The 27,722-nt window shown below is 37.7% G+C and overlaps 2 protein-coding genes across 5 annotated transcripts; both read left to right on the top strand.

Annotated features, from left to right (window-relative positions):
- Positions 1–1,730: 1,730 nt before the first annotated feature.
- LOC148829261 (kelch repeat and BTB domain-containing protein 13) lies at positions 1,731–7,636 on the top strand. Its single transcript, XM_088922906.1, has 4 exons — positions 1,731–1,982; positions 3,121–3,846; positions 5,410–5,710; positions 6,750–7,636. The coding sequence occupies exons 1-4, from the start codon at positions 1,731–1,733 to the stop codon at positions 7,094–7,096; spliced, it is 1,626 nt and encodes a 541-aa protein (XP_088779032.1). The 3' UTR covers positions 7,097–7,636.
- Positions 7,629–27,035, top strand: cpt1b (carnitine palmitoyltransferase 1B (muscle)). 4 transcript variants are annotated; one of them, XM_088922902.1, is made up of 19 exons: positions 7,629–8,090; positions 12,234–12,394; positions 12,524–12,672; positions 14,790–14,961; positions 15,059–15,160; positions 15,637–15,774; positions 16,080–16,157; positions 16,561–16,668; positions 18,595–18,679; positions 19,038–19,233; positions 19,627–19,812; positions 20,139–20,244; positions 20,463–20,579; positions 20,960–21,124; positions 22,341–22,475; positions 22,863–23,015; positions 24,366–24,483; positions 25,427–25,515; positions 26,840–27,035. In XM_088922902.1, the coding sequence occupies exons 2-19, from the start codon at positions 12,254–12,256 to the stop codon at positions 26,921–26,923; spliced, it is 2,322 nt and encodes a 773-aa protein (XP_088779028.1). In that variant the 5' UTR covers positions 7,629–8,090; positions 12,234–12,253; the 3' UTR covers positions 26,924–27,035. The 4 variants fall into 4 exon arrangements, with proteins under 4 accessions (XP_088779028.1, XP_088779030.1, XP_088779031.1 ...); XM_088922904.1 differs by having other exon boundaries at positions 12,524–12,663; XM_088922905.1 differs by having other exon boundaries at positions 7,910–8,090; positions 12,237–12,394; positions 12,524–12,663.
- The last annotated feature ends 687 nt before the right edge of the window (positions 27,036–27,722 follow it).

Here is a 27,722-nt window from a genome sequence, read left to right on the forward strand (position 1 = left end):
AAAGCAGTTTCTATCTCCTCTACCTCATCTGTGTGGTGAGGCTGCTGGAGTACATGGCTTCCATGTGTTAGTGCTTCACTTACTGTGGTGGATGAAAGGGATCCTATATTTAAAGTGCTTTGAGTCAAGAAGTGCTACACTGTATGTGTAAAAATATCGTCAAGGATAACAAGCCAAGCTGGAACATGATGTTAAAAATTAATCGTTCTTACATGGGGTGTAATCATCTTAAAGACTAAGGGCTTGGATTAATAGCTATAAGTGGAATTATAATAACATTCTATTAATGATTTCAAATATAATAATGTTGAGACTATAAAGAACCTTTTAACCAATCATAACACTGGTATCAGCTTGATATTGTGAAGTAACAATGAGAAATGTGAATAAAAATATTTGGTTGTTTTTATGCTCCCCTTGAATGCTATATTGTTCTGCATTTATTCACTGATTATGTTCTGAGAACTTTAATACATGCTTATGCTTTGTTAAATTAGCATGGGAGTTAGAAAAAATGTTGAGAATTTTGCACCGGAGGAGAATGTTTTGGAAGCTGTTGCGTAACTGTAATCCCTGCTGTTACTTAAAGGAATGTTGCAGCAGATATCTTTGGAATTAATCTTTTACTGGATATCATCAAATCTGTAATGCTTGTTTTAAAACTTGATATGATGTCTGAAGGGCAGCACAGTAGCACAATTGCTGCCTCACAGCGCTGGGGCCCGGGGTTATTTATTCTGGACCTTGGGTACTATCAGTTTGGAGTTTGTATGTTCTCTGTGTTTGCGTGGGTTGCCTCTGAGAGCTCTGGTTTCCTCCCACAGTTCAAAGACATACTGGTAGGACACATGACTTCTGGGAAAATTGGCCTTGGTATGTGTGTGCGCATCTTTGTTTGTGTCTGTCAGTCCTGTGTCCAGGGTGTACCCCACCTTGAGCCCGTTGCTTGCTGAGATTGGCTCCAGCTCCACCACGACCCTGAATTGGACGAAGCCATTAGAAAATAGATGGAATGTAGTACTGTGTAAACAAAACTTCAGTACACTTGGCATGTGGCGTCATTTGCTGATGAGGAAAATATTATGAGTGAGAAACTGAAGAGCATAAAAGTATTTCCAGTTGCACTATGGTGTTCTTCATGGATAAAAAGTCTCAAGTGGAGCAGGTGTCATGTTTCAGCAGAGATAAGCAGGACTAGCAGTCTACAGAGCTCAAGAAGCTTAAAATAGAACCGCTGGCCTCAATGCTTTCGAAAAGTTTTTCTAATGACAGCCATTCTGAAGATTTCCCAGCAAGAAAAAAACAGCTTAGAAGTTTCTCAATATGTGATTCAGAAATATTTTCACATACTTAAATTTACAAAACCTTTTTGTTTTCTTTTTTGGCAGCTTTTCGGCAGACTTGTCACTGCATTGTGTAGAACTGCGGTTTTCTGAGCAGATTAGGCGTTGGTGTGCTCAGCTTTCTGTATCTGACAGTCAGAAAACTGTTCTGTTCCTGTACAAAAAAACTTGCTACATATACGTTTATCTTTAAAAAAAACTTCGTAAAAGTATTTTTTAAAGTAACGGTGCATACCTTGAGGAGTGGAATAATGTAAAGTACTGTAATACATTTCCCAAAACATATAGTTTTGTTCCAGATGTTTTTTGAATGTACTTTGCCGTTTGGTTGTGAAGATGGTGCATAAACTCATAATGTAGTTGGAGAAAGAAGAATAGTATAAAAAGATGGATACATCCAGAAATTGTGTATCTCTAGTTTTGGCATTTTTCACTGCGTGGGTGAGGTACGGATTCGAACTGATTGCATGGGTCTTCCCCATGTTCAGAAGGCTGGTGTTTAACCCTGTGGCTTCCAGATCTGGACACACAAATGGCAGAGAATTGAAATCCTGGGAGAAAAGCTCTGCTTTAAGAATCTACTCTTGTGGAAACGAGGAGTCTCTGGTTACAGTTCAGACCAGTACACATTCTTTTCAGGTAATGAACTCTTGCATGCTTACTGTTTTTTTTTTGTTCCTTCTAAAATGTAATGTAGTTCAGGTGGGTAGCTGCATTAGCATGCCTAGTCTGCAAAGGAACAAGTAATAGGTTTATTGCATGCTGAAAAGAGAAGAGAGAAAACACAACGTTGTTTTCTCTCTCTCTTTTCAGCATGGAATAAACCTATTACTTGTTCCATATCAGAATGTCTGAGAATAAGTACTGGGCATGTCTGTTTCCGAGATGGATCTATACTTCCTTTTCAGACTGAAAATGTCATAGGTTTGCTTACAGGTGCATTGCAGTGCACCTCTTCTGGCTAATAAAACCATTCAATAAAAAGTTCCATTACCTCAAGGGAATAGGTTTTTGCAGAAAAAGGGGACTATGAGGTTAGACCAAGCTGAACAGTATACTGAGCCACTCCACCTTAAAAGTGTCTACTGTGTTTTACTGTGGTTTTGTAAACACAGGAATAAAAACAACTGAATCCTACTGGATACAATGGAACCCTAAATTACTTCAGCCTGGACTAGAGGTGTACAGTAGCTCTTCCAAACTTGGTGTCAACCTCTACTGAGATTGTCAGTTACACGTGCAAGTATTTGAAATGAAAAATGTATTTTTAAAAAACATATCCTATCTTAAGCAGGTGAAAAGAGAATGTTTACTGGATTCAAAAGCTGAAGGATAATCTCTGAAAGATTTCAAATGTTTAAATAAAATCAAATGACAAAGAGACTGGTCTAGTAAGGAAGTCAGTGATTAACCATTTACCTTTTCTTACACAAGATGAAATAGTATTACTAATGGAACAAGTAAGCTGGAAAAAATTAATTCTGAAAAATCAACATATTACCAAACTTACAAAAAGCAGGATGCACTGTGCTCTATCAACAGCTTTGCTATAAAGCATATTAAGAGTGAGAGAGGATGCTGCATGTGAAACAGAGGGGAAACGTTAAAATACACCAAAGATATTTATGTAAGAGATCTTTTGTGCTAAATTGTCTTTTTGGTGATAATGAAGCACTGATGTGTCACATTATTTTAGGGCTTTTATTTCTGAAGACCTGTAAGCCTTTGGAAGTTGATAAATAAAAACAGGAAAGAAAGTTTGTTTTTTGTTTTTAAGGTTGATCTGGGAAAGCTGTCGGAGTGCAGCGAGTATTTCCGGGCCCTCTCCGAGTCTAGAATGAAGGAAACTACAGAGCACCTCATTAATCTGGAGCACATTCCCTCTGCACTCTTCCACAGCCTTCTGGAGTTCACATTCCTACAGTGTTTTGATGTGTCCGAGGAAGAACTTCTGGAGCACATTGAAATGGGCAGCTACCTTCTGGCTCAGCCTTTCTTAACCCAATGCTTGGCTACTCTTCTGAAAGTCTTAAGCCCTCAGAACTGTCAAATGTACCTGGACTTCTCCAGGGCCATCTGCTGTGAGGAGATGCTCCATACAATACACCGCTACCTGAGCATGCACCTGCTTGAACTTCCTTGCTTGACCAGAAGCCTGGAGCTAACCGCGCAAGAAACCATCATCAGGCTAAGGTCAAGCGGTACCCAGAGGCTGTGCGCCCTGAAAAAAGAAAACCTGACGGCGAGGAATTTTCCTCAACTCGAAGGAGCCCTCTATCTATACAGCTTTGACGAGAACAAAGACGATGGGAGCTGGCGCCGAGAGGCTCGACTCCCATTTGTGGCTGACAAATGGTGCTTCACTACTGCTGTGCTGCACAACTACTTGTTCCTCATAGGAGGGTACCGACAGAAGGTGAAGAGGGGGTTTGAATTTCAGATGGCATCTTTTCGCTACAATCCCTGCACGGACAGCTGGGTCTCAGTTGCACCTTTAATTAAGGTAGAGAAAAAAAAACATTTACAAAAGAATCTAACGATAATAAAAACTTAGTAAGAGTTATATAATAAAAATAATTCTAAAATGGGCTGTGTTGAAATCAATTTATAAATGGTATTTGGCTTCAGCTTGTATCAGGTATTGTATCAGGCCTGTAATAAGCTACAAAGAGGTGTTGCTTTTCCTGTTCATTTTCCTTGATCTGTATTCATAAACAAACATAAGATTACAGCCAAGAGGAAGCAATTTGGCGCATGCAGCTGGGTTGGTTGCTTGTGGTAATTAATCTGAGGATTGTATGCAGTTGTATTGTTAAAAGCAGCTCGGGTAACTTCTTCCATAATGTGACACAATAACTTGTTCCAGATTCCCACAATTCTTTGGTTAAAAATTCTTTGGTCCTCCTGTTCTCAATCTGCAATGCACTTGCCAATGTGTCTTGTAATCTCTGGTCCACCTTTCACTGTTCCCGAAGATAGTCCACACTAGGCTGGCTTTGTCAGTGTCTTAGAGCAGTGCCTCCTTGTCCTGGTCCGAAAACACTCCTCTTCTGAAACAGGGTACACGGTGGTAGTGCAGTGATCAAACTTCAGACATGAGAATGGAAAAGAACAGAGGGTACAGAGGTACATTAAAAACAGGACTACCTTTTTTTGTGTTGTAATCTGTTCAAGACTAAAACATTCAGTTGAACGGAAACCGACCATGTATTCAAAATCCTCAAAGGATTCACAAAGTTCACATTCACAGACGTCTTCAAAATCAGCAGGAAAACAAGAACCAAAGGATACAAGTGGAAAATGTGTGGAAGTGCATTTAAAATTGAGGAGGCATTTCTTTACCCAAGTGGCTGTGGGAGTGTGCAAAAAGAGACCCAGTCATGCGGTTGAAGCCGATACTTTGGCTCTCTTTGAGAAAGAGATGGATGAAATCTAAAGAATGAAGATCCTCAGATTCTGTAGTATTTCAGGACCATTGTTTTCTGATCATTGTGTTATCTTGTGTGATACGTTACAATAACCATTTGATTAGTTGCAGGGATAACATGGAGACTTTAGCTAGAGGTGGCTGTTGGAGGACCCCTACAATAGTGCTGTCTTGCTATGTTACTGTATGTCTTATTGTGCTCTTAGTATACACCATGCCTTTACATATACAAATACACAACACAGCATGGAAGCACTTTGTACTTTTTTTCTTCCACTACTGGAAAAATACTATGTGTGTAATGTTTCTGCTAATAGATATTTATTTGTCATTTTACAACCTTGGCATTGACACATTCAAACCAATTTTTCATTTATGAAAAGCATTTGATGAATTTAACTTTGAGGGAAATAAGGTGTTGATATTTTCCTTTCTCTATTACCCAAAGTTGACTTTTAAAGAACAAAAGGGGAGCTAGTGACTTCATTTTAAAGATTTACATGGGCATGAGCCCATGGAACGTCAAATGGGGTTTTGTTTTTTGTGTCCCCTTGAAAACACTGTACATCGGTGAGCTGAGCTGGCCCGGGTAAAAAACGTTAAGCTAACAAAATCCTGCTTTGTTTTGTTGTGTAACAGCACAGACGCCATTTCAGCACAGCAGTGTGTGAGGGGTATATTTTCGCAGTGGGAGGCTGGTATCTGGACACGCTGGTGGCTCCTGACTCCAGCACTGTCCTTTACACGGCTGTGGAGCGCTACGACCCCTGGACAGACACCTGGGCCTTCGTCTCATCCCTTCCACTCAATGACTTCCTCTTCACTATGTCTCTGTCTCATGATATCCCCCTCACCTCAGTCCTACATGACTGCATCTATGTCACAGGCAGCATTCAGAGAACCGGAGAGAAACTCATTCTGCAGTACAGTGTGAAACATGGTGAGGATTGCTATGCTGCAGCTGCAGACACTGTAGTCTCTTAAAAAATAGCATTGTTTATCATCCACCCACCATTTTAGTGCATTCAGGGCACAGAGGAGCCGGAGGCTATTTCAGGAATCAAAGGGCGCAAAGCAGGATACACCCTGGACAGGATGCAAGTCCATCACAGAGCACACAAACACACCAATACCAACACCAACACTCACAAAAGGGACCATTTTCCCAGAAGTCAATTAACTGGTCGTTTCGGACTGTCGAAGAAAATCCATGTTAACAAGGGGAGAATATACAAATTTCATGCACATGCAGAGAGCAATGCTAACCACTACGTCTGCCTTGTTTATAAATGTTCGTTCTTTTTTGTACCAGATAAAGATGCTGATTTATGCAAAAAAATACCCACGTCTTAAATATGTTCAACCTCAAATATGAAAATGTATCAACCTTCTTTCAAAAAATTGAAAATTAAATTTCAACCTGTTGCAAACATTCTGTTCTCTTGGTTATGACAACAAGTGATACCAGTGAGGCCAATTGTTAGCAATACCACCAGACCATAATTAAGGTCTTCTTTCATTTGTAACCTTATGGCGCAACTAGCTTGTTTAGTTCCTAGTAATACTGTAAATATTTTGAGGAGCCAGTCCTGTTATTTCTTTTAAAGAAGTCAGATTATTAGTTTTAACATCAGAGCTTGGTCATCGCAAACATTTGGGTAAAAAAGTGCCCTATGTTTCCAGTTTAAGATGTACTTCCCTGTAGTTGCAGAGTGCTTCAGACTGGTAAATTTTAACCACCAGAAAAATTAAGCATTAAAACAATATCATACAGTAATTAGTGATAAATTGGAGTAAGAAAATGCTCAAAGACTTCATTATATGTACAAGACTATTGTGAAAGACAAGGTTGATTTTGAATCTTGAGAAGTAGTTGATTACATTTCAACAACACCAGTGTCATTTAGGACATTTTGTCCAGTTCTGTGCTGCTATTTCCAATGAGGTCCAAACAACTGCTGATTTCTTTGCTTTTTCAGATTCCTGGTCAGAACTGCTCCCCACCTTGACCCGTGCCGATGCAGAAATTCCCAGTCTTTACTTCTTTGGAGCCACAGACAAGCTGCATTTGATAGGAGGGAATAACCACCAGAATGTTGTGACATCATTCTGTGTGGAATCTCGCAAGTGGGGGGAGGTCCAAGCCACAGAAAAGATAACTCTTGCTGGGCAAGGAACAATTCTCAATAATGAAGTTTACATGCCTGCAGCAGAACAGAACTCATTTGTAAGACTGAATCTCCAGTCGCTCTCCACCCACATGCTCCCTTCTCTCCCAATTTCATCTTCATATGAGGCTCTTTTTCATCTTTTTTTCCCATGGTGAGAGTTTCACATGTAATCCTCCCATTCAGTGAGGCACAGTACTTTGACCTTGAGCTTGATACTTCCACCTGTTTCTAGAAATGTGTTGGTCAAGACTGTTTTGATAACATTCATTAGGCTGTGTGAGCTTTCATTAAGCTTGTATGGCAGGATTGTGCTAGCTCAAAGCATACAGTATGTTACAACTAGCATCATGATTATACTCTTGAATTTAAAAATGCTTAACTAGTTGTGTTAAAATCATCTAATGGAAAGCAAGTATACAGGTCTGTATTTCACTATACCTGTAAAATCTGAACATTCTAGAAACCAGCATTTACAGCACTTTGGTTTACTATTATATTTTTTTTTACTTGTTACTTTTTGTTAAGTACAGTGTGCATTTTAATTCTAAGAAAAACTTCCATGAGATTTTTTTTTCGTGAGAGCTGATATGAGTCTGTGACCATTTTATTTACTTTTATTGAAGCTTACAACAACAAAGAAAGGGCTCAATCACTGCAGCACAGAGCATTAGGAGAAGCTTCTAGTTCACTATGTGTGTGTTTACTATCGGAGTAATATCGTCTGTTGGAAAGAAAATCTTTTCAAACTATAGAATATTTGTAGGATCGACCTTCTTTAACATTGCAAAAATACATTCGAGATTATTAAGATGAATGCGGCTAATATGAGCAATCTGCATTTATGCATTCAATGTCAGTACCTAGAAAATATGTTATATTTAAAGAGTACCAACTGAGGTACTGTACAGTAGAACATTTCATGGTGTCCTATTACACACACACAGCAAGTCAATCTTTACAGAGAGAGAGGGCACATAGGAAAGGACACAGCAACAGAGTGTTGGAGCATTGTAATGTGGAGGACGTTTAAGTCACACTGGTCAACAGAGACAATCAAACTCTCCGAGCTCTGTTTAGTAGTGTCTGAAGCTGTGCTCTGTTAAGCTTTCTTTCCTCTTTTTGGTTCTTTTCTTGCTCACCTGCCACAAGGTAAGTTTTTTTTTGTTCATTCTCGTTGCACTTCATTTTGTTTGTTAAGATGCTTCCACAAAAGGAAATTCTTCTTACTCTTGTTTCCTCACGTTCATTTTCATTTGAATGCAATAAAACAGCCAACAAGAAGAGACATCACATTCAGTTTCAATCCATTTCCATGCTGTTGTCTTGTTTTGTTTTATAGCCTTGCAATCTTCAGACTCAGATTATGGTTTGAGGCTGCTGAAGCCTATTTGTACAGTAGGTCTGTCATGTAACTTCAAGCACTTGATGTCTGAACAGGTTTTCAATTTAAAAAGTGAACATTTTTTGCATGTTTTTAAAGAAATAATCTGACATATGGGGTATTCAACATCAGTCAACTTTTGTCCACACAGATATAATAATAGCCATTTACCAGCCACGCTTCACAGTTTAATGTTAATTTATTCAGGTTGAAATTAAAATTGATTTTGCTGCCGAGTGAATATTATACTTTTTACAATTTTTTTTACATTTTGTTTTATGTATAAACAGCCCTTTAAGTGCCCCAAATACATTACAATGTTTATTAAGTGTATGAGTAATAAACTTATAGTAAGTGTAAGTAAAGTAATTGTATAAAGACATTGTAGAAGTGTCCGTCTGTCCTACTTACTTATACACATCCTGTATAGACATTAGCTCTCTATGTATGTGATGCACAAGGCCAGTCTACCATAGACTGCTGCATGTTTTAGCTGTTTTGGTGCTTAGTGTTGTCTCATATCCAAATCATCTGCTTCAGTACCACTTGTCTTATTTTGTCTGAGCTGTTTTAACTTATTTAAACACACGTTTTACATAATTTGCAACAGTTTGTTACATTATTATCTTTGAGCACTACAAGATGTTGCGGTGGAGCACAAGGATGATACTTCGCTGATGTTATTTTTAATTATTATGTTAAGCAATATTATGTTATGTTAAGCAATACTCTTCCGAATTATGAACTCAACAGCTTGTTAGTACCTTTGCCACAAATCAGAAAGGTCACTGCTGTCACAATTATGCTCAGACATAACTGGTTTAATTCAGATTTTTGTCTCTAGAACACAAGGATCAATAAACGTTTATACCATATTTCCTACTTCCTGCAAATCTGGGAACAAATGATGAAAAAGAAATACTAACATGAAGCATCTGGAACCTTTATGGGAATTCTTCTTTCCAATGCCCGTCCACAAATATCTGAAATCCTAAATGCCTCATTGTTAATAAAAGGCAAGCTCACATGCATTTGAGGAATGGGATATGCCACTTTGAATAATTTTAATTCCAGCTTTCTGTAGCTAAAAGTCATTTCCTGACACACAGTTCTCTATAGCTCCTGAATTCGTTGCAGTGTTTATATTTGACACATAATGTTGTCAGCAAGCAGGCTACACTCACTCTTATACCTCTCAGATCTGTAAATAGAAATGTCAACTTTGTCCCACTTGGTGGAATTCCAGTCACACGTGATGGAAAATGCCTTTCAGTCTTGACTAGGTCATTCAAACACCCCACTTAAAAACAAATGAGGGCTGTGTGACCTCACAGCAGATACATTTTAAGATATCTAAATGTTTTTTTGCCAGACTGAAGTGAAGATATATTAATTCTGAATGACAATTACATTAATTAAAAAATACAGCTAGTAATGTAATGGATATGGAGTTATCAAGACTGAAAATGACTTGTTATTGCTGTGTTTCCCCACATACTGTTCCCACCTGTGTTACTGTTCCTCTGACCATGTTTTCATGGTGCAATGCTGGAGCAAACAGCATCCACAGGGGGAGAATGTGAGTGGAGGGACTCTTGTTTCATTAGGGGAGCTTAACTGGGGGTCTCTCCCTACAGACATAGTCAGGACATTGTGTTGGATAATTTTGCCACTTATGTCCCCTGTTGATGATAATATCTGCATCCTCATATACTACACAACCTATGTAAGTCACATCATCATTACATCACTTTCAATATCCACTTTATCCAATTCAGGGTCAATTTGGTTCAGAGCCTATTCCAGGAAGCATTGGGTGCAAGGCACACACAGACACAAACACACACACACACACACACTCACACCAGTGCCAATTTTTAAGAGAGCAAATTAATCTTCCATTATGGCTTTGCACTATGGGAAGAAACTGGAGCATCTGGAAGAAAACGATGGAAACACAGGGAGAACATACAAACTCCATGCAGATAGCACCCCGGGATTTGATCCCAGGGCCTCAGCGCTGCAAGGAAGCAATCCTAACCATTCTGCCATCTCAGTTAATTGTGAAAGGTTTAGGAAGAATGCAGTAAAGTGTTTTGCTCAAGGTTACAACCACAGAGTTTCCATCTGTGATCGGAACGAAAACATTTTCAGTTAAAAATCCCCAACCACTACTCTACAGTGTTGCAGTAACGCACAGGTACAAGTCTACGTGTAACAGCCTAGTAAACAAACGAGTATATTCGGGTATTTACGAGAAAAGAAAGTTAAATTGGCATCCCAACGTTTGCGAATAATATTTTTTTAGATGAGAGTGCAGAAAAAAACTGATAGGCCATCGAGTGCAATATTTCTGTTATTTAATTTTTTTGTAACAGTTGGCCTGATCCCCAGTTTCACAGAAACTATGATGTTCCGTTACATCGCGCAGTTCAGTCTCACCCGCGATTTCGTGCCCGAAAAATATACCCACACCGAGCTTTTCCGGTAGCATTCAGTTTTCATGGTCACCATCTTTGCCTTAGTAGCAGGTTCACTGCACAATTTCAAAGGACGCAGGTGATGTATTTTTTTATTTTTAACAAATGATGTTATATTCATATAAATATTCGTTATTTTCACAACATTTAACACTAACACAACACTAAACATAAAACAGCGAACAAAAAATATTAAACGTTAACATCAACCCGCGTCTGGGAGAGTTTCTGGCTCGGTAGTTGTTCATCGACTTGGATCGGAGATCATGCGCTATACCAGTTTTTTTTTTAAAAAAAGCATTTGAACGCACGTCACAGAAGCTCTTTTCTAACTTGTCGTTAGTATTTGGTATTTTGTACAGGTCAGTACATCAGGATTAATTCTTTGTTTTTGATAGGTTTGGGATTTTGTGTGATCACGTGAACTGATTTCAGGAGGATGAACATTTTAGGAGGGTTTTTAATATTTCTGTTGATAGTCCATACTGTTGTTTTGGGCCTTACTAGGTGCTCTTTGTATTTAGCGTCTCTTGGCATGCGAACATGACCATGACGAAGTGTACATACTGGACCTTGTTATCATGTTATCACCCGTTGTTCTGCACGTCCGTGATCTGAGTGTTTCGGAGCATCTAGCTATTTGTTTTGATTTAAGTTAACTACTAGCAAACTACAACGTGCCGTTAAATTACTGTACTTTTGTTTTTCCAATCCTATTTTAGGTTCTCCTCTCAGTGGCCCTCAGCCAGCTAGATTTGAGAATTTATAGCTATATCTTGGTGGAATTTTACATAATTCACAAATCACCCACTGTTACAGTAACCGTCTTCACTTCATGAAATGGACAGAAACTTGTACATGGATAGAGGGGCGTTGTCTTGTCTGTTCATTTAGTTGCCTTCAAGCAACACCAGCAATCCTACAGCAAGGCACTTACTGCCACAAGGCCAGCAGTATTTGGGAAGCTAGTTGAATAAGAGAAGCCCTTTTCCACGGTTGTTTTAAGCATCTCTTTAATCAAGTGAAGTGCAACACTTTGGCACTCAAGAAGAGTTTATTGTCCAATATAAGAATTTTATTACGTCCTGTTGCTCCAAAACAGTTGAGTGATCTCTTGGAATGATATCCCGCGTCAGTCAGCATTTTCAAATCCTCTCACTTTTGTACCCTAGCTTTTAATTCTGTCTAATTTTATATTTTGTCTGTATACTTGCCTCTTTAATTTTGTTTTATTATACAGCACCTTGGGATGATGTACCATGAAAGAAGGATTATTAGTTATGAATGTCTTTTTTTGAGATTTTGTAACCAGGGGATAAAAAATGACTGACTATACCAGATTACTGCTAGCGTAAAGCTGGCATTTGCTGCCGACATGATCATGCTTTTACAGTGTGCACTATGTAAATAAAATGTAGTGGCCTTTTTTAGCAGGTGGCCAGATCTGTAAAATGGCGGAAGCTCATCAGGCTGTAGCCTTTCAGTTCACCGTCACTCCGGATGGCATTGACTTCCAGCTGAGCCGTGAAGTGCTGAAAAACATTTACGTGTCGGGAGTGACATCATGGAGGAAGCGCTTCATCAGGTTCAAGGTAAAGCAGCCCAAACTGCTATTTATACACAGCTTATAACTGTGGGTCGCTGACCCTTTACACAGTTTGCATTGCAGATTGGTGTTGCCCTGTCTGATATGTTGAATGTGTTCCTTGATTGTGCTGTAGAATGGCATCCTGACCGGAGTGTACCCTGCCAGCCCCTCGAGTTGGCTGATAGTGGTTATTGCTATCATGAGTACAATGTACGCAAGAATAGACCCATCTGTTGGAATGATTGATGGCATCAAGAAAACTCTGCCTGTCAGGTTAGTGAGGTCAGCACTGTAGTCTCGAACTTTTAATTCAGAAATCCAGGTCCTCGCATAATGTCTGTTTAGTCCGTAAAGCAATTTTTTTTGTTATATTCTTTTATGAATAAATCCAACAAATATAATCCTAACTCAAGTTAAATTGTTCTGTAGTTGTAGTGGTGCCTATTTTGTTCATTTATATACAGTGCCTTGCAAATGTATTCAGACCCTTCCCATGCTGTTCCAATTTTTGAAGTTACAATGCTGCTTAGACATTTTAAAAAAATAATATTTTAGTCAAAACCTGAATACTGAAGACTTCTAAAGGTAAGATAAGTTAAAATAAATGTCTGCAAAAACAAGAGAAAAAATACTAAAATATGTTGTTTGCATAAGTATTCCAATCTCCAAACTCAATATTTGGTGGAAGCACCTTTGGGAGTAATTACAACCTCAAGTCTGTTTGGCTACTAGCCTTTCACGCCAGCATGGTACACATTTTGCCTAGTCCTTTTGACAGATTTTCTCAAGTTATCAAAATGGACAGCTGTTTTGAAGTCTTCATTCAGATTCAGGACTTGACTGGGTCACACAAGGAAGGACATTCAGTTTCTTATCCTCAAGCCACTCCTGTGTGGCTTTGTTCTTGTGCTTTGAGTCATGATCCTTCTCTCTCTCATCTTAGCGTTAATCCCGCATCAGCAGGGTCCGCTTGTCGGCACGCCTGTCTCCATTTGGTGGTTTGAACCAAATCTTTGAGCTGACATTGCCATTAAATGCGACCGAGAATACTCCAACCTGCGCGTTGCTCCGCCTGCCGTCGGGGGGGGGGGGGAGGGGAGGAGAACAAAGTAATGTAGCCAATTCATAAAGGGGGATTATTAGGAGGCATGGGAAATACTGTATGGCCAGGACGCCGGGGTTACACCCCTACTCTTTTCAAGAGACACCCTGGGATTTTTAATGACCACAGAGAGTCAGGACCTCAGTTTTACGTCTCATCCGAAAGACAGCGCTTGTTTACAGTATAGTGTCCCTGTCACTATACTGGGGCATTAGGACCCACATGGACCACAGGGTGAGCGCCCCTGGCTGGCCTCACTAACACCTCTTCCAGCAGCAACCTTAGTTTTTCCCAGGAGGTCTCCCATCCAGGTACTGACCAGGCTCACACCTGCTTAGCTTCAGTCAGTTGCCAATTGTAAGTTGCAGGGTGACATGGCTGCTGGCTGAGTCATGATCCTTCTGAAAGGTGAATTTCTATTCCAGACAGGACAGGCTGAAGCAGGTTTTTCTCTGCCTGCACTTTTCTCCATCCATTCTTTCTCAGTCTTGACAAGCTTTTCAGTACCTGCTGATAACATAATGCTGCTACCACCGTGATTGATAGTTGGATGGAAATGTGCTGTGTTGGGTCTGCAGATTTAACTGGTCTTGCACTAAACCCTTTTGCCACCTGTATGCATTATTACTTCCTTTGTTACAAACACTATGAGAGATTACAGATGAGTTTGCCGCTCTGTCATACAAGCTAGTTTTTAAGTGTAATTCTGGGTATTGTTGATTATTGATACTGATGCACATTTTCTCCCGTCTCATACAGTGAGCTATTCTGTAGCTGACTTGCTTTGAACATTCCTTGGTCTTCATAGTTGGATCTTTGCTTGAAATTTACTCCCTGACAAAGGAACCTTACAAATAGAGGTGTTTCTTATTATGAAAATGAGATTATTACTTTACACAACTAATTATGTGACCCATTAAGGTTAACTTTGTGTACCTAAACAAATTTAGATTTGCACACAGTGAAGGGTTTGAATAATAATGAAATCCTTACTTTCTTCATATGAATGATCTATTTCTTTCTTTTTGTTCTTTGCTTCAAATGTGTAGAGCATGTTTTGTACATAAGAAATTTAAGAATTGTTATATCGGAGTGTGATGTCTGCAAGCTTTAAAGAAACACAATGTAAAAACTATGCAAGGGTCTCAGTAATTTTTAAAGTCACTGTATTTTATATTCTCATTTATCAAACTAGCAAAGTACTGTTTGTTTGTCAATATTTTGGTATTAATTTGGGTTTGAAAGAATTCCAGCCCTTAAACCCACACAGAGATCTTGTTTGCCATTGGTCTTGTAGGGATTATCTCACAGCCCAGACCCAGACCATTCTGAGTGCCATGCTGTTTGCGACTGGTCTATGGCTGACTCTTATCTTGATCCTTCGCTACATCCTCAAAGTGCTGCTGTCGTACCATGGCTGGATTTTTGAGCCACATGGAAGAATGAGTGTGACCACCAAAATCTGGGCGGTAAGATTTATATTCCATTTCATTACAACTCAGAAGAAAATCAAGTGAACCAGCTGCACAATTGCTTACTCCCTGCTTTTCTTTCTTGTTGGCTCAGAATCTTGTGAAGCTGTTTTCTGGACGCAGGCCATTGCTCTACAGTTTCCAGGCTTCTCTTCCTAGACTCCCGGTCCCCAGCATTGACGCCACCATTGCAAGAGTGAGTAACTGCAGTTTGCGGTTCACCTCTTTGTCCGAGTGCAAGTTAAATTCTCTTCCCAGGAAAAAGCAATGCTTTTGAAATGGAGTTTCAACTTACTGGGAATTCTGATTGACTTCTTCAAGAAATGCAAAATCAACTTCATTTTTGATGTTCTTGAAAAAATCCTCCTCTTTTTTTTCTTCTTGTATTACAGCCAACAGCCGCAACAGTAGTAATAATCCAGTATATAATGTGTTCGAAAACATAACTGGTTTTATCATTGGCAACAGCAGCAGTAAAATAGTTACCAATAATGATGATTATAAGAAGTATAAGAAAAATACTGTAAGAAGTGTCCACATTTCATGCTTATTAACAAAATGTAGAGAGTGTTTAGTAGACTTGTATATTTACCATATTCAGCGGGCAGTGGAAAGGTAATTTCTTCCAAACTTTAAACACTAATACAATCCTCTGATTTAATTGACTTGCAGTACCTTGAGTCTGTACGCCCCCTGCTGGACGATGAGCAATACAAACAGATGGAAAGTGTGGCCAATGAATTCAAAAAAGATCCAGCTCCAAAACTACAGAAGTACCTCATCTTAAAATCCTGGTGGGCAACAAATTATGTAAGTGTGTCACCTTCCCCTGTTTCTTGCATTTCCATCATGTCCTTTTGTACAACCGAGGATCCATTAAGTGTTGGCATATCTAAATGACACCTCTGTTTTTATGAATAAATTTAATTAGCTGCTTTTATGATCACAATATATAAACTCACTTAAAATTTCTTGGTACCTAAGTTGCCAGGATGATAGAAAATATGTTTAATGCGAAATATCCTGTAACTTTTAAAGATTTGAAGAAAAATATGTATTTTTGCTTTCGTATTACAGAACCAGAACTGAATATATATATATATATTTGTTGATAGGTGAGTGACTGGTGGGAGGAGTACATTTATCTTAGGAGCCGAAGTCCCATTATGGTCAACAGTAACTATTATGTCATGGTAAGAAATGAGACCAGCAGAACTGATTACAATGATAGATAATTAAAGATCAAAATATACTGCATCTTGCAAGATTGGCTATGAAAAGGCCCACTGTTCTCATTGCCTGTAAGCTGGATTCCTGTGTTCTCTCTGGGCACTTCAATATGCTCTTAAGCTTGGCCTAGAGAGAAAAGAAACTGAATTGTAGAACTTCCGTATATAAGATCATTTGCAAAAAAAAAATTGGTCAGCTCAGGAAGTAAAGAATGGAAGTAATTCAATTCCCTTATAGGAAAATTGATTCCTTCAGTTGCAGTCTTGTTAGTGTAGACTTGAATTCAAAGCACTTAAATGCACCATTATGTTCTAGTATTATGGTCTAACACTATCTTATCATATCTTAACACTGTCTTTATCCCAGGATCTTCTGTATATCACCCCCACTCACCGGCAGGCTGCACGGGCTGGAAATGCAGTGCATGCCATGTTGATGTACCGCCGCAAACTAGACCGTGGGGAGCATGCTCCTGTAAGCTCTTCCATTTATCCACGCTCAATGTTAGATTTGTTCTCTTCTGTTATTTTAGTACTTTAGTAAGTTGTTTTCCTCACTGTGCAATGACATTATCACAGCTGAATAAAATTATCCTGATTTCAGACAAGCATATACAACAGGTTAGTGAAAGCATATGTGCAATAGGCATATGTACAAGCATGGGTGGACTCAAAAGAATAATTAAAAAGATCAGGAGTGTAAAATACAGTAGTGTTTTGCCAAGCAAAGCTAGAAAGACATTAGGCACTCAGGTGACTTTACTTTTGGATGTTCTGAACTAGGGAAGTTCTATACTCAGAGTTGGCATCCTTGACCATGTAAGGTGAAAGGATTGTGATATTGATACATCTTGATGATTTCTGTTCTGTGATTTCTGAGATCAGTTAATGGTGTGTCTGCCTGCAGTGGAAATTATCACTGGGATAATGCAGCCGTTTTTAAAACATTGTTAAGATCTGCAGCCTTTCTAAATTAATCAGTTGTGTATTTCTGGCGAAAGCGTACTCACAGTCAACGCTGTGTTAGAACATTCCAAAACTTATCACCCAACGCAGCACATCTTTGCATGAATTGACAACACACCACAGAATCTGAGGTACTTTATCCAAACATTCTTCTAGTATTAAAGAAAAATATAAAACTCCAGGCAAACACATTTTTTTGCCTTTAACCTGTCTTAATTGTGTAGCACTCCAGTAAACTGACCAAGTGAAATAACTGTATAGTGAAAACTACACTGTGCAGCAATGAAATATGGTAGACGTGCAAATGAGAACACTGAACCCACTATTTTGGCAGGTTTTTTTAGTAATTGTATACCCTAGGAACGCACTGCATGTCCTCTAGTGCACACCAATGTTAATCTCCTTTATTGTGTAATGTTATTATTCCAGTGATCCCATTCACATGTATTTCATTGCCCCTCAGTGCAGTTTTCTCAAAGTAGTATCATGTAATTTCATGAAAGGTTATCAAAAAGGGGGTAGAGTAATTGGATATTTGGAGAGAAGTAGGCACAACACAACTAGTAAAGTATATACCATAGGTTAAAACAACTACAGCCAGCTTTGTTACACTACAGGGGACAACCTACCTTATTATTCCAAAACAGTAATGTTGGCCAAGAGTGTAATGAAGTTGCTTCTGCAAGTTGGTAACATTTGTTTTAACTTTTCTAAATGATGATATATAAATAAAGCATTTGTTGTCTTGAAAAACACACAATTTACACTTTATGTGTCCACTTTTGTTTACTGTAGATGTTGTTAAACAAAGTCTGTGTTAAGAAAAATACAGGTGCCTAAAAAAAACTTTTTGGTGCTTTTTGGTTTTGAAAAACAAATGTGCCTGTTTCAACAAAAATCCTTTTGTGTCATGAAAATATGTAAGTGGGATTATTTAAATATTTATTAATGTGTTCCGTGGCATCTGAATTCAATGTTTTGAAATATACCACCTGCTTATAGCTTTCTTATTTCTGTAAAAAGTAGTAGAATTTTAAAATGATTATTATCTTTCAATTATACCTTACTTCTTATACCTTACTGATTTGGAGCTTTGCATCTGAATAAAGGTAATTATAGTTAAAGTAGATTAGGGGCTGTCTAGCTAAGGGTATTGAAGGGAATTTTATGCCTGTATATAGGCCGAGTTAACCTTTCTAATTTCCTAGCAAGTGGAGTGTTTGCTGAGCTCTAAGGAAGGAAACGGAAATTGACAGAATGGAGGAGCTGCTTGATATAGAAATATCTATCTGAACCATTTATATTGCATTGTGTGCAGACTTAGTTTTTGTATTTTTTGTATTAAACTTGTAAGCAATTTATTTAACATGGGGTACACATCAAATTGATGTACCACTAAAACTGCAATTCATTTTTCTTTTATGGTTACTCCCAGCTAAGAGCATTAGACATTGTTCCAATGTGTTCCTATCAGATGGAAAGGATTTTCAACACTACCAGGATCCCAGGCGTAGATACAGGTGATGATCTGTTTTGTGAAAATCTGGTAAAAAACATTACTTAATCTTTACAGTTTCTGTTGCTTTTAAAGTGATATATGATATTTTAATGGCTGTTTTAGGATTTTAAATACAGAAAATATCTCTGACTCTAGAACTTCAATCTAGGTACTGAGAGAGGCCAATTAAATGGCTAACATTGTAAATGTGCTAAAAATGACCAAGAAAAGCCTGGCTTGCATTGACAGTGAGTGCCAGCACAGGCATTTTAATATAATACGTGTTAGAGCAATACTAGCACAAAATAACATGAGATGTGGTTTGTTAGACTTGACTTGATCTGACAGCCTCCTTTATGCTTTTTGTTCTCCTTGAAAAGATTATGTCCAGCATTTGAAAGAGAGCAAGCACATGGTGGTGTACCACAAGGGTCGTTTCTTCAAGGTGTGGCTGTATTATGGGGGCCGTCACCTACAGCCCTCCGAGCTGGAGATGCAGTTTCAGAAGATCCTGAATGACAAAACAGAGCCACAGCCCGGAGAACTGAAAGTGGCAGCTCTCACAGCTGGGGAAAGGTGAATGACGGAGGAGACCTCTGCCTTTCCAAGGCCAGAAATATAAACAGTTATTCAGAGCCAGACGTCTAGGAATCATTAAGGTTTCAGGGAGACTATTGAGAGGTTGCCTAGAAAGAAATGTTTAGTAGGGTGTCAAACTAGACTTTTTAGACACTGATTCTGCTCTGATAGTGCTTGTGGTCTATCCCACTTCTGCTTTTAATGTGCTGTAAATACTAGTGGTATTATTTGCATATACATATTTTGGAAAATATGGTTTGTAATAAATTGCCAATCTATTTTAATTATGACACGCATATAAACAAACATTTTATTAACTAGCTTGGTCCATTCTGGGCTACATGAGGATGTGACAGTTCTTCATAGTTACGGGTTGACAATTTTTCACAGAATTCCATGGGCCACAGCTCGTGTTACCTTCTTCAGTCAGGGAGTAAACAAGACTTCCCTTGATACAATTGAGAAAGCAGCCATTTTCCTAACGTTGGATGATGAAGCACATGGTTATGACCAGGAGAAACTCAGATCCCTTGACTTGTATGCCAAATCTTTGCTTCATGGAAAATGCTATGACAGGTAAGTGGAAAAGAAAGATCTTTGTTTTATCTGAAAAAGGGTGATAACCTTAAAGATAACAAAATGCTATTGCATGAGGGATTCATTTAATGAGAAATCGGTATACCAGTGCATCAGCATTTTTTCCTCTCACAAACTGTGAATTTTAAATAATCAGTTATGCAGTTGAACCTATGTAATTTGTACCTATATAAAAAGGAGATATGTACATGTAATGTATATATATATAGTAGACGTCCATGGCAAACAAAGATGTGGAGGGGTAAACTGTCAGTATTTTGCTCAAACAAACTTAACAATATCAATGATTTTTTGTTCTTTTTAAGGTGGTTTGACAAATCTTTTACCCTTATTGCTTACAAGAATGGGAAACTGGGAGCTAATGCTGAGCATTCCTGGGCCGATGCACCAATTATTGGTCACCTATGGGAGGTAAAGCATTTTACACATACTTCCACAAAGGAAAGCCATTATGCTATTTTAATTAGACAGATAAGAAGACAGGAGATAGGCAAGTAAGGATCTACCTAAAGCAGTAGAAATCAAGTGCCAGAAGTGGGAGAGCACATGATAAAGTAGTGAAATTTCAATGTCCAATGTGCCCCTTGTTGTTTGCCCTGCTCCATTATTAATCAATGCATTTGTTTCAGTATCTTTTGTCAACAGACTGTTTTCACTTGGGTTATACAGAAGAGGGTCACTGCAAAGGCGATCCAAACAAGAACCTTCCCCCTCCCAGCAAGCTGCAGTGGGATATTCCACAGGAGGTACGGTAGAACAAGCCTCTGCTGAGTAGGAAACTATGACTGTAAACTATAGTGGGCTGTGTTAAGAACGAGCACATTCTGTACATAAGAAGCAAGTGCTGTATTGAATTATTAAGTATGTCAGGAATTACTGCTTGTATGGCACCAGCATTTATACATACGATCTGTAAGGGTTACCTAAAGTTTGTGAAATATAAATACGACGTAGGCTCCTTACACCTTTACAAGATACGATAAAGCTGAAATGTGAAGCATGGAACTCAAACACACTTTGACACTGTCACTTGGAAAACTATTCTGAAACTCTTTCTATTGTTATATAATACAGCTACCCAAGACATTATGTATTATTACTTGTGTATGTTGTTTTTTATTTATAGTGCCAGGATATTATTGAGAGCTCCTATAATATTGCAAAGACGATAGCAGATGATGTTGATTTCCACGGCTGCATATTCAATGACTTTGGCAAAGGCCTGATTAAGAAATGCAGAACGAGTCCTGATGCCTTCACTCAGATTGCTCTACAGCTGGCGCATTTTAGGGTAAGGACACCTTTTTCACTGTCGCCTTTGAGTAAAACCGAGAAGGTACTGTAGATGTACTGTACAAAATAATCACAAATTAAATTCATATTCTACATTACTTTTCTTTATGTACTGTAATGATTTAAAAATATATTTTTGAGAAGACAAGATACCTGTGTATAAGATGAACCTTATAAGATAAAGATCAATTGGAAAAAACATCTTATTTCTAGCCAAGCAATAAACATGTTTTTGTTTAAAGTCATGTGGCTGCCCTGTTCAAGAAGTGAAAAAAATAACTCTGGTATTCAGTTTATTTATAAATGTACAAATACTTATTTTCTCAAAACCACATGTGAAGTGTGCTGCTTAAGACTCAATGAGTCTCAAGGATTGCAATCTCTAATGTCCATCTAGGCCACTTACTTAACAATAAAATGGACATTAATACCACTTGGCAGGGTATATTTGCATATTTAAGAATTCTTCAAAAATATAGTTTAATTTTACAGTTATAAATTATAGTCTAATTCAGTGGTCCTCAGTCCTGGTCCTGGAGAGTTTCTGTGTCTATGCCTGTAACTGATCTGTTTGTTAATTTTTATCCGCACTCAGTCCTTAGTTTCTAAAATACAGTAGGAATTATTAAAATAACCACTTCAGTACAGAACCTTATGCAATGTCTTCTCAAATTTCTAACTCACAATTTTATCCTTTATGACTAAGCATCTTTTAACATGTGATTAATTGAACAGGTGGGAATGGCACTAGACCAGACAACTTTTACAGTGTTCGTTTTTCCATTTGCTGGAATCTTAATACGTTACATTTCTGTTAGCCCACCTGAATGAGGGCAGTCCTGAAAGTCACTAATTAGCACAGTGTTCACACAAATTACATATCTTTTTAATAGCTGAAACCAAATTTAAAATAAGACCTCAAAAAGAAAATTTAAATAAATTAGCCTGTGTAGCAAAACCAAAGAACACGGGACTTACCCAGGACTAGAATTGAGAATTGCCAGTTTCATTTATAGATTCAATTACTGTTATATAAAGATTAATTAAATATTAGATGGATTTAGTATTATACAAAAGTGAAAGGGATATGTAAATGGCACTGTAAATAAAAACATTCAAGCTTTTCCATGGAGTATGTTTGATGTTGCATAAATAAATGCAAAAGAGAAATGTATCTTTGTAAATCATACTTTTGGCTGTTTCATTTCTTTCAGGACAAGGGAGAATTTTGTTTGACCTATGAAGCTTCAATGACCCGGATGTTCCGGGAAGGCCGAACAGAAACTGTACGTTCCTGCACAAATGAGTCCACAGCGTTTGTTCGTGCCATGGAGGATCCACAAAGAACTGTGAGATGTGATTTCTATGCGTTCTTAAATTGTACTACATACGACTTTTGAGTAAGAAATAGAGTACAGGGACCTGTCATTTCAAAACGAGTAGCCTTGATGTATGGATCGGTACACCGAGCACAAAATAAAAGAGAGCCTGACACGGTGTTTCGTGTTACCTTTCCCTGGAGCATCATGCAGGGCCTGAAGCAGATGGTCATGCATTATTTTGTGACTGTGCTGTAGGAAAACAGGACAATAGCTGGGTTGATTAAGCAGGTTTTATAAGACAAATCAGTTATGAATTTGAATATAAAACCCTTAAAGTGTCAGTTGCTCAGTATAATTTTCTTGCCTAGCCTGTATCTGACAGTAAAAGTTCTCTCTGTTTTGCTGTGTGAAAAGGGTGAAGAGAAGTTGGCGCTGTTTCGCAGGGCAGCAGAAAAACACCAACTCATGTATCGCCTGGCAATGACTGGGGCAGGCATTGACCGGCATCTCTTCTGTCTTTACATTGTCTCCAAATACCTTGGAATTGATTCCCCCTTTCTCAAACAGGTCAGAAACCTTTGGGAACATGTGCCTTGAAAACAAAAGCTATTGAAGAGTTTCACTTTTCTTCCAGCCCTCTCAAGAACTAAAGACTTAAGAATTCTCATGTCTCAGGTCAAATCTAAAATAGGCCCCTTGTCTCCCCAACACTTAGATTAAGTACCAGTGTGTGGCATTTTTTAAATTATCCACTTGGAAGATTAATATAGCAGTTTTCAATTTCATTTATGTATTTTCTTAATAGGAAAAATAAAACAAATATAAAAGATAAGATAAGTGTGCAAATGTGAACCTAGCTTGATGTGACATATACATTAAGTTCCTTCTCTAACAGCTACCACTTAAACAGTTGGTAGGAGCTGAATATTTACTATCTTATAATAAAACATTTACTGTGCTCGCTGATTGACCCATAAATTATTTTATTCACATAATACTCAGAAATAAAGTGTCACCAAACACAGCCTTATATTATTATTACTTGTAAAATCTCTTCATTGTGGCAAAAAAACACTATTGATACACTGCTAATAGAACCTCCTTTCTTATCTGTTGTTCTTATCTGTTGATAATGATTTTTGAAGATCATTCATTCTGTTATGGTTGGCTTCTAATACAAGGTAAAATCAAGGCCATGCTGATGTGAATCAAAATGTGAGATGCTTCCTGATGGAACCTCTGTGAAATAATGTCCTGTGATCATCAAAGATGAATACTGACATAAAATTGGAAACTCAACAACCTACATTTTACATCAGTAACTGATTTAGCATATACATAACGTTATTTCCATTTTCTAGGACATAGTGAAAAGATAGGTTTGTTGATTATTTCAGCAGGAATGTACATTGGAATTACACAATTTTGAGCTCTAGTCATGTGATATTATAAAAATGTCAGATGCATAATGTATGGTATTTGAGTTAAAATTGCCTATATTATGATTTGAGTTGATTGAGTCTCTGCATACATAGCCTTTCAAAAAGATATGATTTAAATTGACAAGACCCTGCTTGAGTAATAAAGATGACCTGGTTGATAGTGGTTATCACTGAAGCGAATCAACCTGTCTGAGAGACTGCTTTCATGGAGAACGAGATGTTCTGCTTGTGCAATCCACGGACTAGTCCTGTGAAACGAAATACCAGCTCTGAAATAGATGGGCCATGCCCTGGGTAGGCAGAGGGTCATTGGACTAGAATCCATGAATACAAACGTTTTTTTGTTTATTTTTATCCAATTACCATATATATTGTGTGCAGTGCACATACTGTTTACCAGAGCTGTATTAGTAGGCTATATACCATACATTTCTCTTGACTCTGAGTAGCTGTGCCTTGTCTTGGTTTGATATAGGTGCTCTCTGAACCTTGGCGCCTGTCCACCAGCCAGACCCCTCAGCAGCAGCAGCATTTGGTCGATATACAGAAGTACCCAAACCACATCAGTGCCGGAGGGGGATTTGGACCGGCAAGTTTTCCTGTTTTGCTTTTAGTAATGCTGACATCTAGAAGATCAGACGCTACATTTTTTTAGAAAACAAAACGTGTACTTGCTTACATGGTTTAGCTTCTAAATCTCTACCTTAATTACTGTGACTTTTCATTTTATTGTAATTGAAACTTGTCAGTGTTTTTTATTGAAGAACAGTTGCTTAAAAGATGAGTGGAGTAATAAGTCTGCCTTTTTACTGGACGTGGATGTTTGAACAGCTTCAGATTTTCCTCTCTTACCTTATCGTTTAGCAATATTGTATATATTAGTATACAATTGCCTGGCAGGATTTTTACAAGATTAAATATGTGACAAAATCCCTGTCAATATATGAATCATAGCATACTGGGAAAGCAAGTAAGAATTAACATATAGCTGCTGATATAAATATTGGTACCGCCTATCTTGGAATTAAATTAATATAACAATAGTCCCCAGCTTTTTTTAAACTGGAAACCTGCTTTGTTTTGGATATCTTCCAAAGATCACTTTCCGTGCTTTTTTTCATATTAACCATTTAAATGTTTTTATTATTTAAAATTTTTATTTTGTATACATAGCAAGTAAAAACTGCCTAGTTGTTACAACTAACAAATACCAATCCAGTGTGCTACAGAGGTAAAAACCTGCAGTATTTTGCGAAGCAAATGTAACAAAATGCCTCAGTATGTATAATGAAGCTATCAAGTGTACTGTAGTTTGAGAAACAAGATTTATGTTTAGTAAGTCAGTGAATTACCGTTATTCAGACAGAGGGTTTCAATTCTTTTTTTTGAAGCTGTAGGTAATATAACATTAGAACTAAAGGTGATGATAAACAAAAAAATACAGTAAAATGTGGTTTTGTTCGGCAGGAGAACTTACACAAGTTGACACAACAGCTATATATGAACCAGTATTCTGTATTTATTCTCTTTAGGTAGCTGATGATGGATACGGAGTCTCTTACATTTTCGTGGGGGAAAATCTCATTACTTTCCACATTTCCAGCAAGTTCTCTAGCCCAGAAACAGTATGTATGGTTCTTCTACTTTGTACACTATATTACGTTGCTCTGTGTTCGTACATTGAGGAAAACATAAGAATCTTGAATAGGATCAGGTAACGGCTTTATTCACTGCTGAAAAGTAAAGAAAGGAAATGCAATGTTTCGGCTGTGAAGCCTTCTTCAGGGGTGAGAGAATCTTGAATATGAAACTTTGACATATTGGGAAAACAGTGATATACAGTACTTAGTTTTTGGCATTTTAGAAATTTTGAAAGGATTTGTTCTGCCATACTAACTCACGCATGTTACAGTATATTGTTTCTGGACATTTTGAAAAAAGCTGTGCTGTACCCTGCCATGCCATTCTGACATGCTTCCATACCTCAAACTGGCATGGTTTGGCCTCAAATGATGCTGTTCACAAAACAGAACAGCAGCCAATAAGAAACAAAAAAAAAAACATAACGGTAGGTATTACAGGTTGCAAATAAGAAACACCTTTTAGTGTGATAAAAAACCTGAATGAAGAATTTTGTCTAGAAGCCTGTTGTTCTTGGTTTCTTGGATTCTATTCAGGGTCCTATAGTTTTCATAGGAAATCGCTGACCTCTGGTTTGTATAACATGCTACCATGGTCCAAGATATAATCTGGGGAAGCACTGATTTAGCTGTTTCCATGTAAGAATTTGTATTGCTGGTTTCTGGTATTGTAAACTTCACGTACAATTTATAGAGCATAGACAGAAATAACTACAGTATGCATCAGAATGGAATTGTTCTGGATATGTAGAAATACGATCATCTCAGAATAGTAAGTAATGAAATTCAGCAAGAAACCAGAGAACAAGAAGAAATGTAGGGATGGTTTGAAGAGCAGACCAGCAGCTAAGAGTAGAAATAAGAATAAGTAATAAGTTCCAAACACCAACACCCAGGCCTACTTAGAAATCCCAGTGGGAAGAGTGCAGGACTCAAATCAGTGGAAAAAAATATTCCTTTTTGGTTCCCCCAGAAAAACAGGAATTTGGTCCCAAAATGTATTTCTTTTGCACTTGTTGAAGAAATCTTTTGTCAAGTCGCTGAGAGACAATCACTGATCAAGATAAGGCTCAGAATGTCCTTTACAGTGATGTAACGGAGAAGTTATTTAGATTGGGGGAATTCACATTAAAAGCTACATTGAATTATAATAAAATATTTTAAATATGTTGTCAATTGTTTGCAGCTATAATATGTTTTATGTTTCTGTCACTAATGTGTTATAGATAGCCAAGCTTAACAATGCAGTGTGCTGTTATGTTACACCTACATTATCATTTATGGTTATTCTGTGTGCATTTGTTTTCAGGACTCTTATCGGTTTGGGCAGAACATTCGTCAAGCAATGCTGGACATAAAAGCTTTATTTCACCTTAAGGACAAGAAGATGTGATATTTTGAATGAGTTGTCTTTTTTTTTACTTCCAAATTGTGTTCATTTCACTGTTATAAATGGTTGGAAATCATAACATCCATTAAAATGTATTAAAGGAATCTAAATTTAAGTAATTGCTTTGAACATTTTAATTTTCATACGATTAGAATCCACAGCAAGTCTTAAATATTGCTTAATACCATTTACAAAACAACAAGCCTATTCTAGGTACAAAATAATTAAATTTTGACTTTATGTTGTATTCAGCAAGTTGCTCAAAATAAACCCAAGATTGAAATAATGAGGGTACAGACAACTTGGTAATTTAATCAGCCGTTTTAGTTACAGATCATTTTCAAATAGTTTTTCTCAATTAAATGGGGTGGATTTATAGTGCCTTCAAAAAGATTTTCATTATGAACTCTAATAGTAATCATTTCTTATTAAAAAACATTACTGAAGTGCATTTCCTTGGTATTTTGTTTAAGTCTGTTTAGCTTTGCCATCTTATAGTGTTGAACCTATTTTGAGGTTTCAAAAGTTTTGGGAAAGTTGTTGGTCTGGTGATTGTTGTTGGGTAAGAAGGCACTCGTAGTTAATATCCTGTAAACTTGTTGCTCCTTGACTTAAGTGTTTTGAGTCTAGTTTAAAAGTCAAAATAAAAAAACAAAACTACTATTGAACTTCCTGTTGAAGGAGTGCATGCGCTTGTGAAGCTGAAATTAAAAAAAAAACTCGGTCATAACCATAGCACAGAACCAAACCACATAATCGGCAATAAACCAAAATCAGCAATTTGGAATGTACACAAGAAAGA

This window comes from Atractosteus spatula, chromosome 8 (assembly GCF_055471065.1).
Source record: "Atractosteus spatula isolate fAtrSpa1 chromosome 8, fAtrSpa1.hap1, whole genome shotgun sequence".
Taxonomy (NCBI): Eukaryota; Metazoa; Chordata; class Actinopteri; order Semionotiformes; family Lepisosteidae; genus Atractosteus; species Atractosteus spatula.

Bases quoted from the DNA above. Each gene is read 5' to 3' on its own strand.
- cpt1b (XM_088922902.1), top strand. From the start codon at position 12,254: ATGGCGGAAGCTCATCAGGCTGTAGCCTTTCAGTTCACCGTCACTCCG. The intron at 14,962-15,058 runs GTAAGATTTATA...TTGTTGGCTCAG, and splicing joins TGACCACCAAAATCTGGGCG to AATCTTGTGAAGCTGTTTTC. The intron at 16,158-16,560 runs GTAAGAAATGAG...TCTTTATCCCAG, and splicing joins ACAGTAACTATTATGTCATG to GATCTTCTGTATATCACCCC.
- LOC148829261 (XM_088922906.1), top strand. From the start codon at position 1,731: ATGGATACATCCAGAAATTGTGTATCTCTAGTTTTGGCATTTTTCACT. The intron at 1,983-3,120 runs GTAATGAACTCT...TTTGTTTTTAAG, and splicing joins CCAGTACACATTCTTTTCAG to GTTGATCTGGGAAAGCTGTC. The intron at 5,711-6,749 runs GTGAGGATTGCT...TTGCTTTTTCAG, and splicing joins GCAGTACAGTGTGAAACATG to ATTCCTGGTCAGAACTGCTC.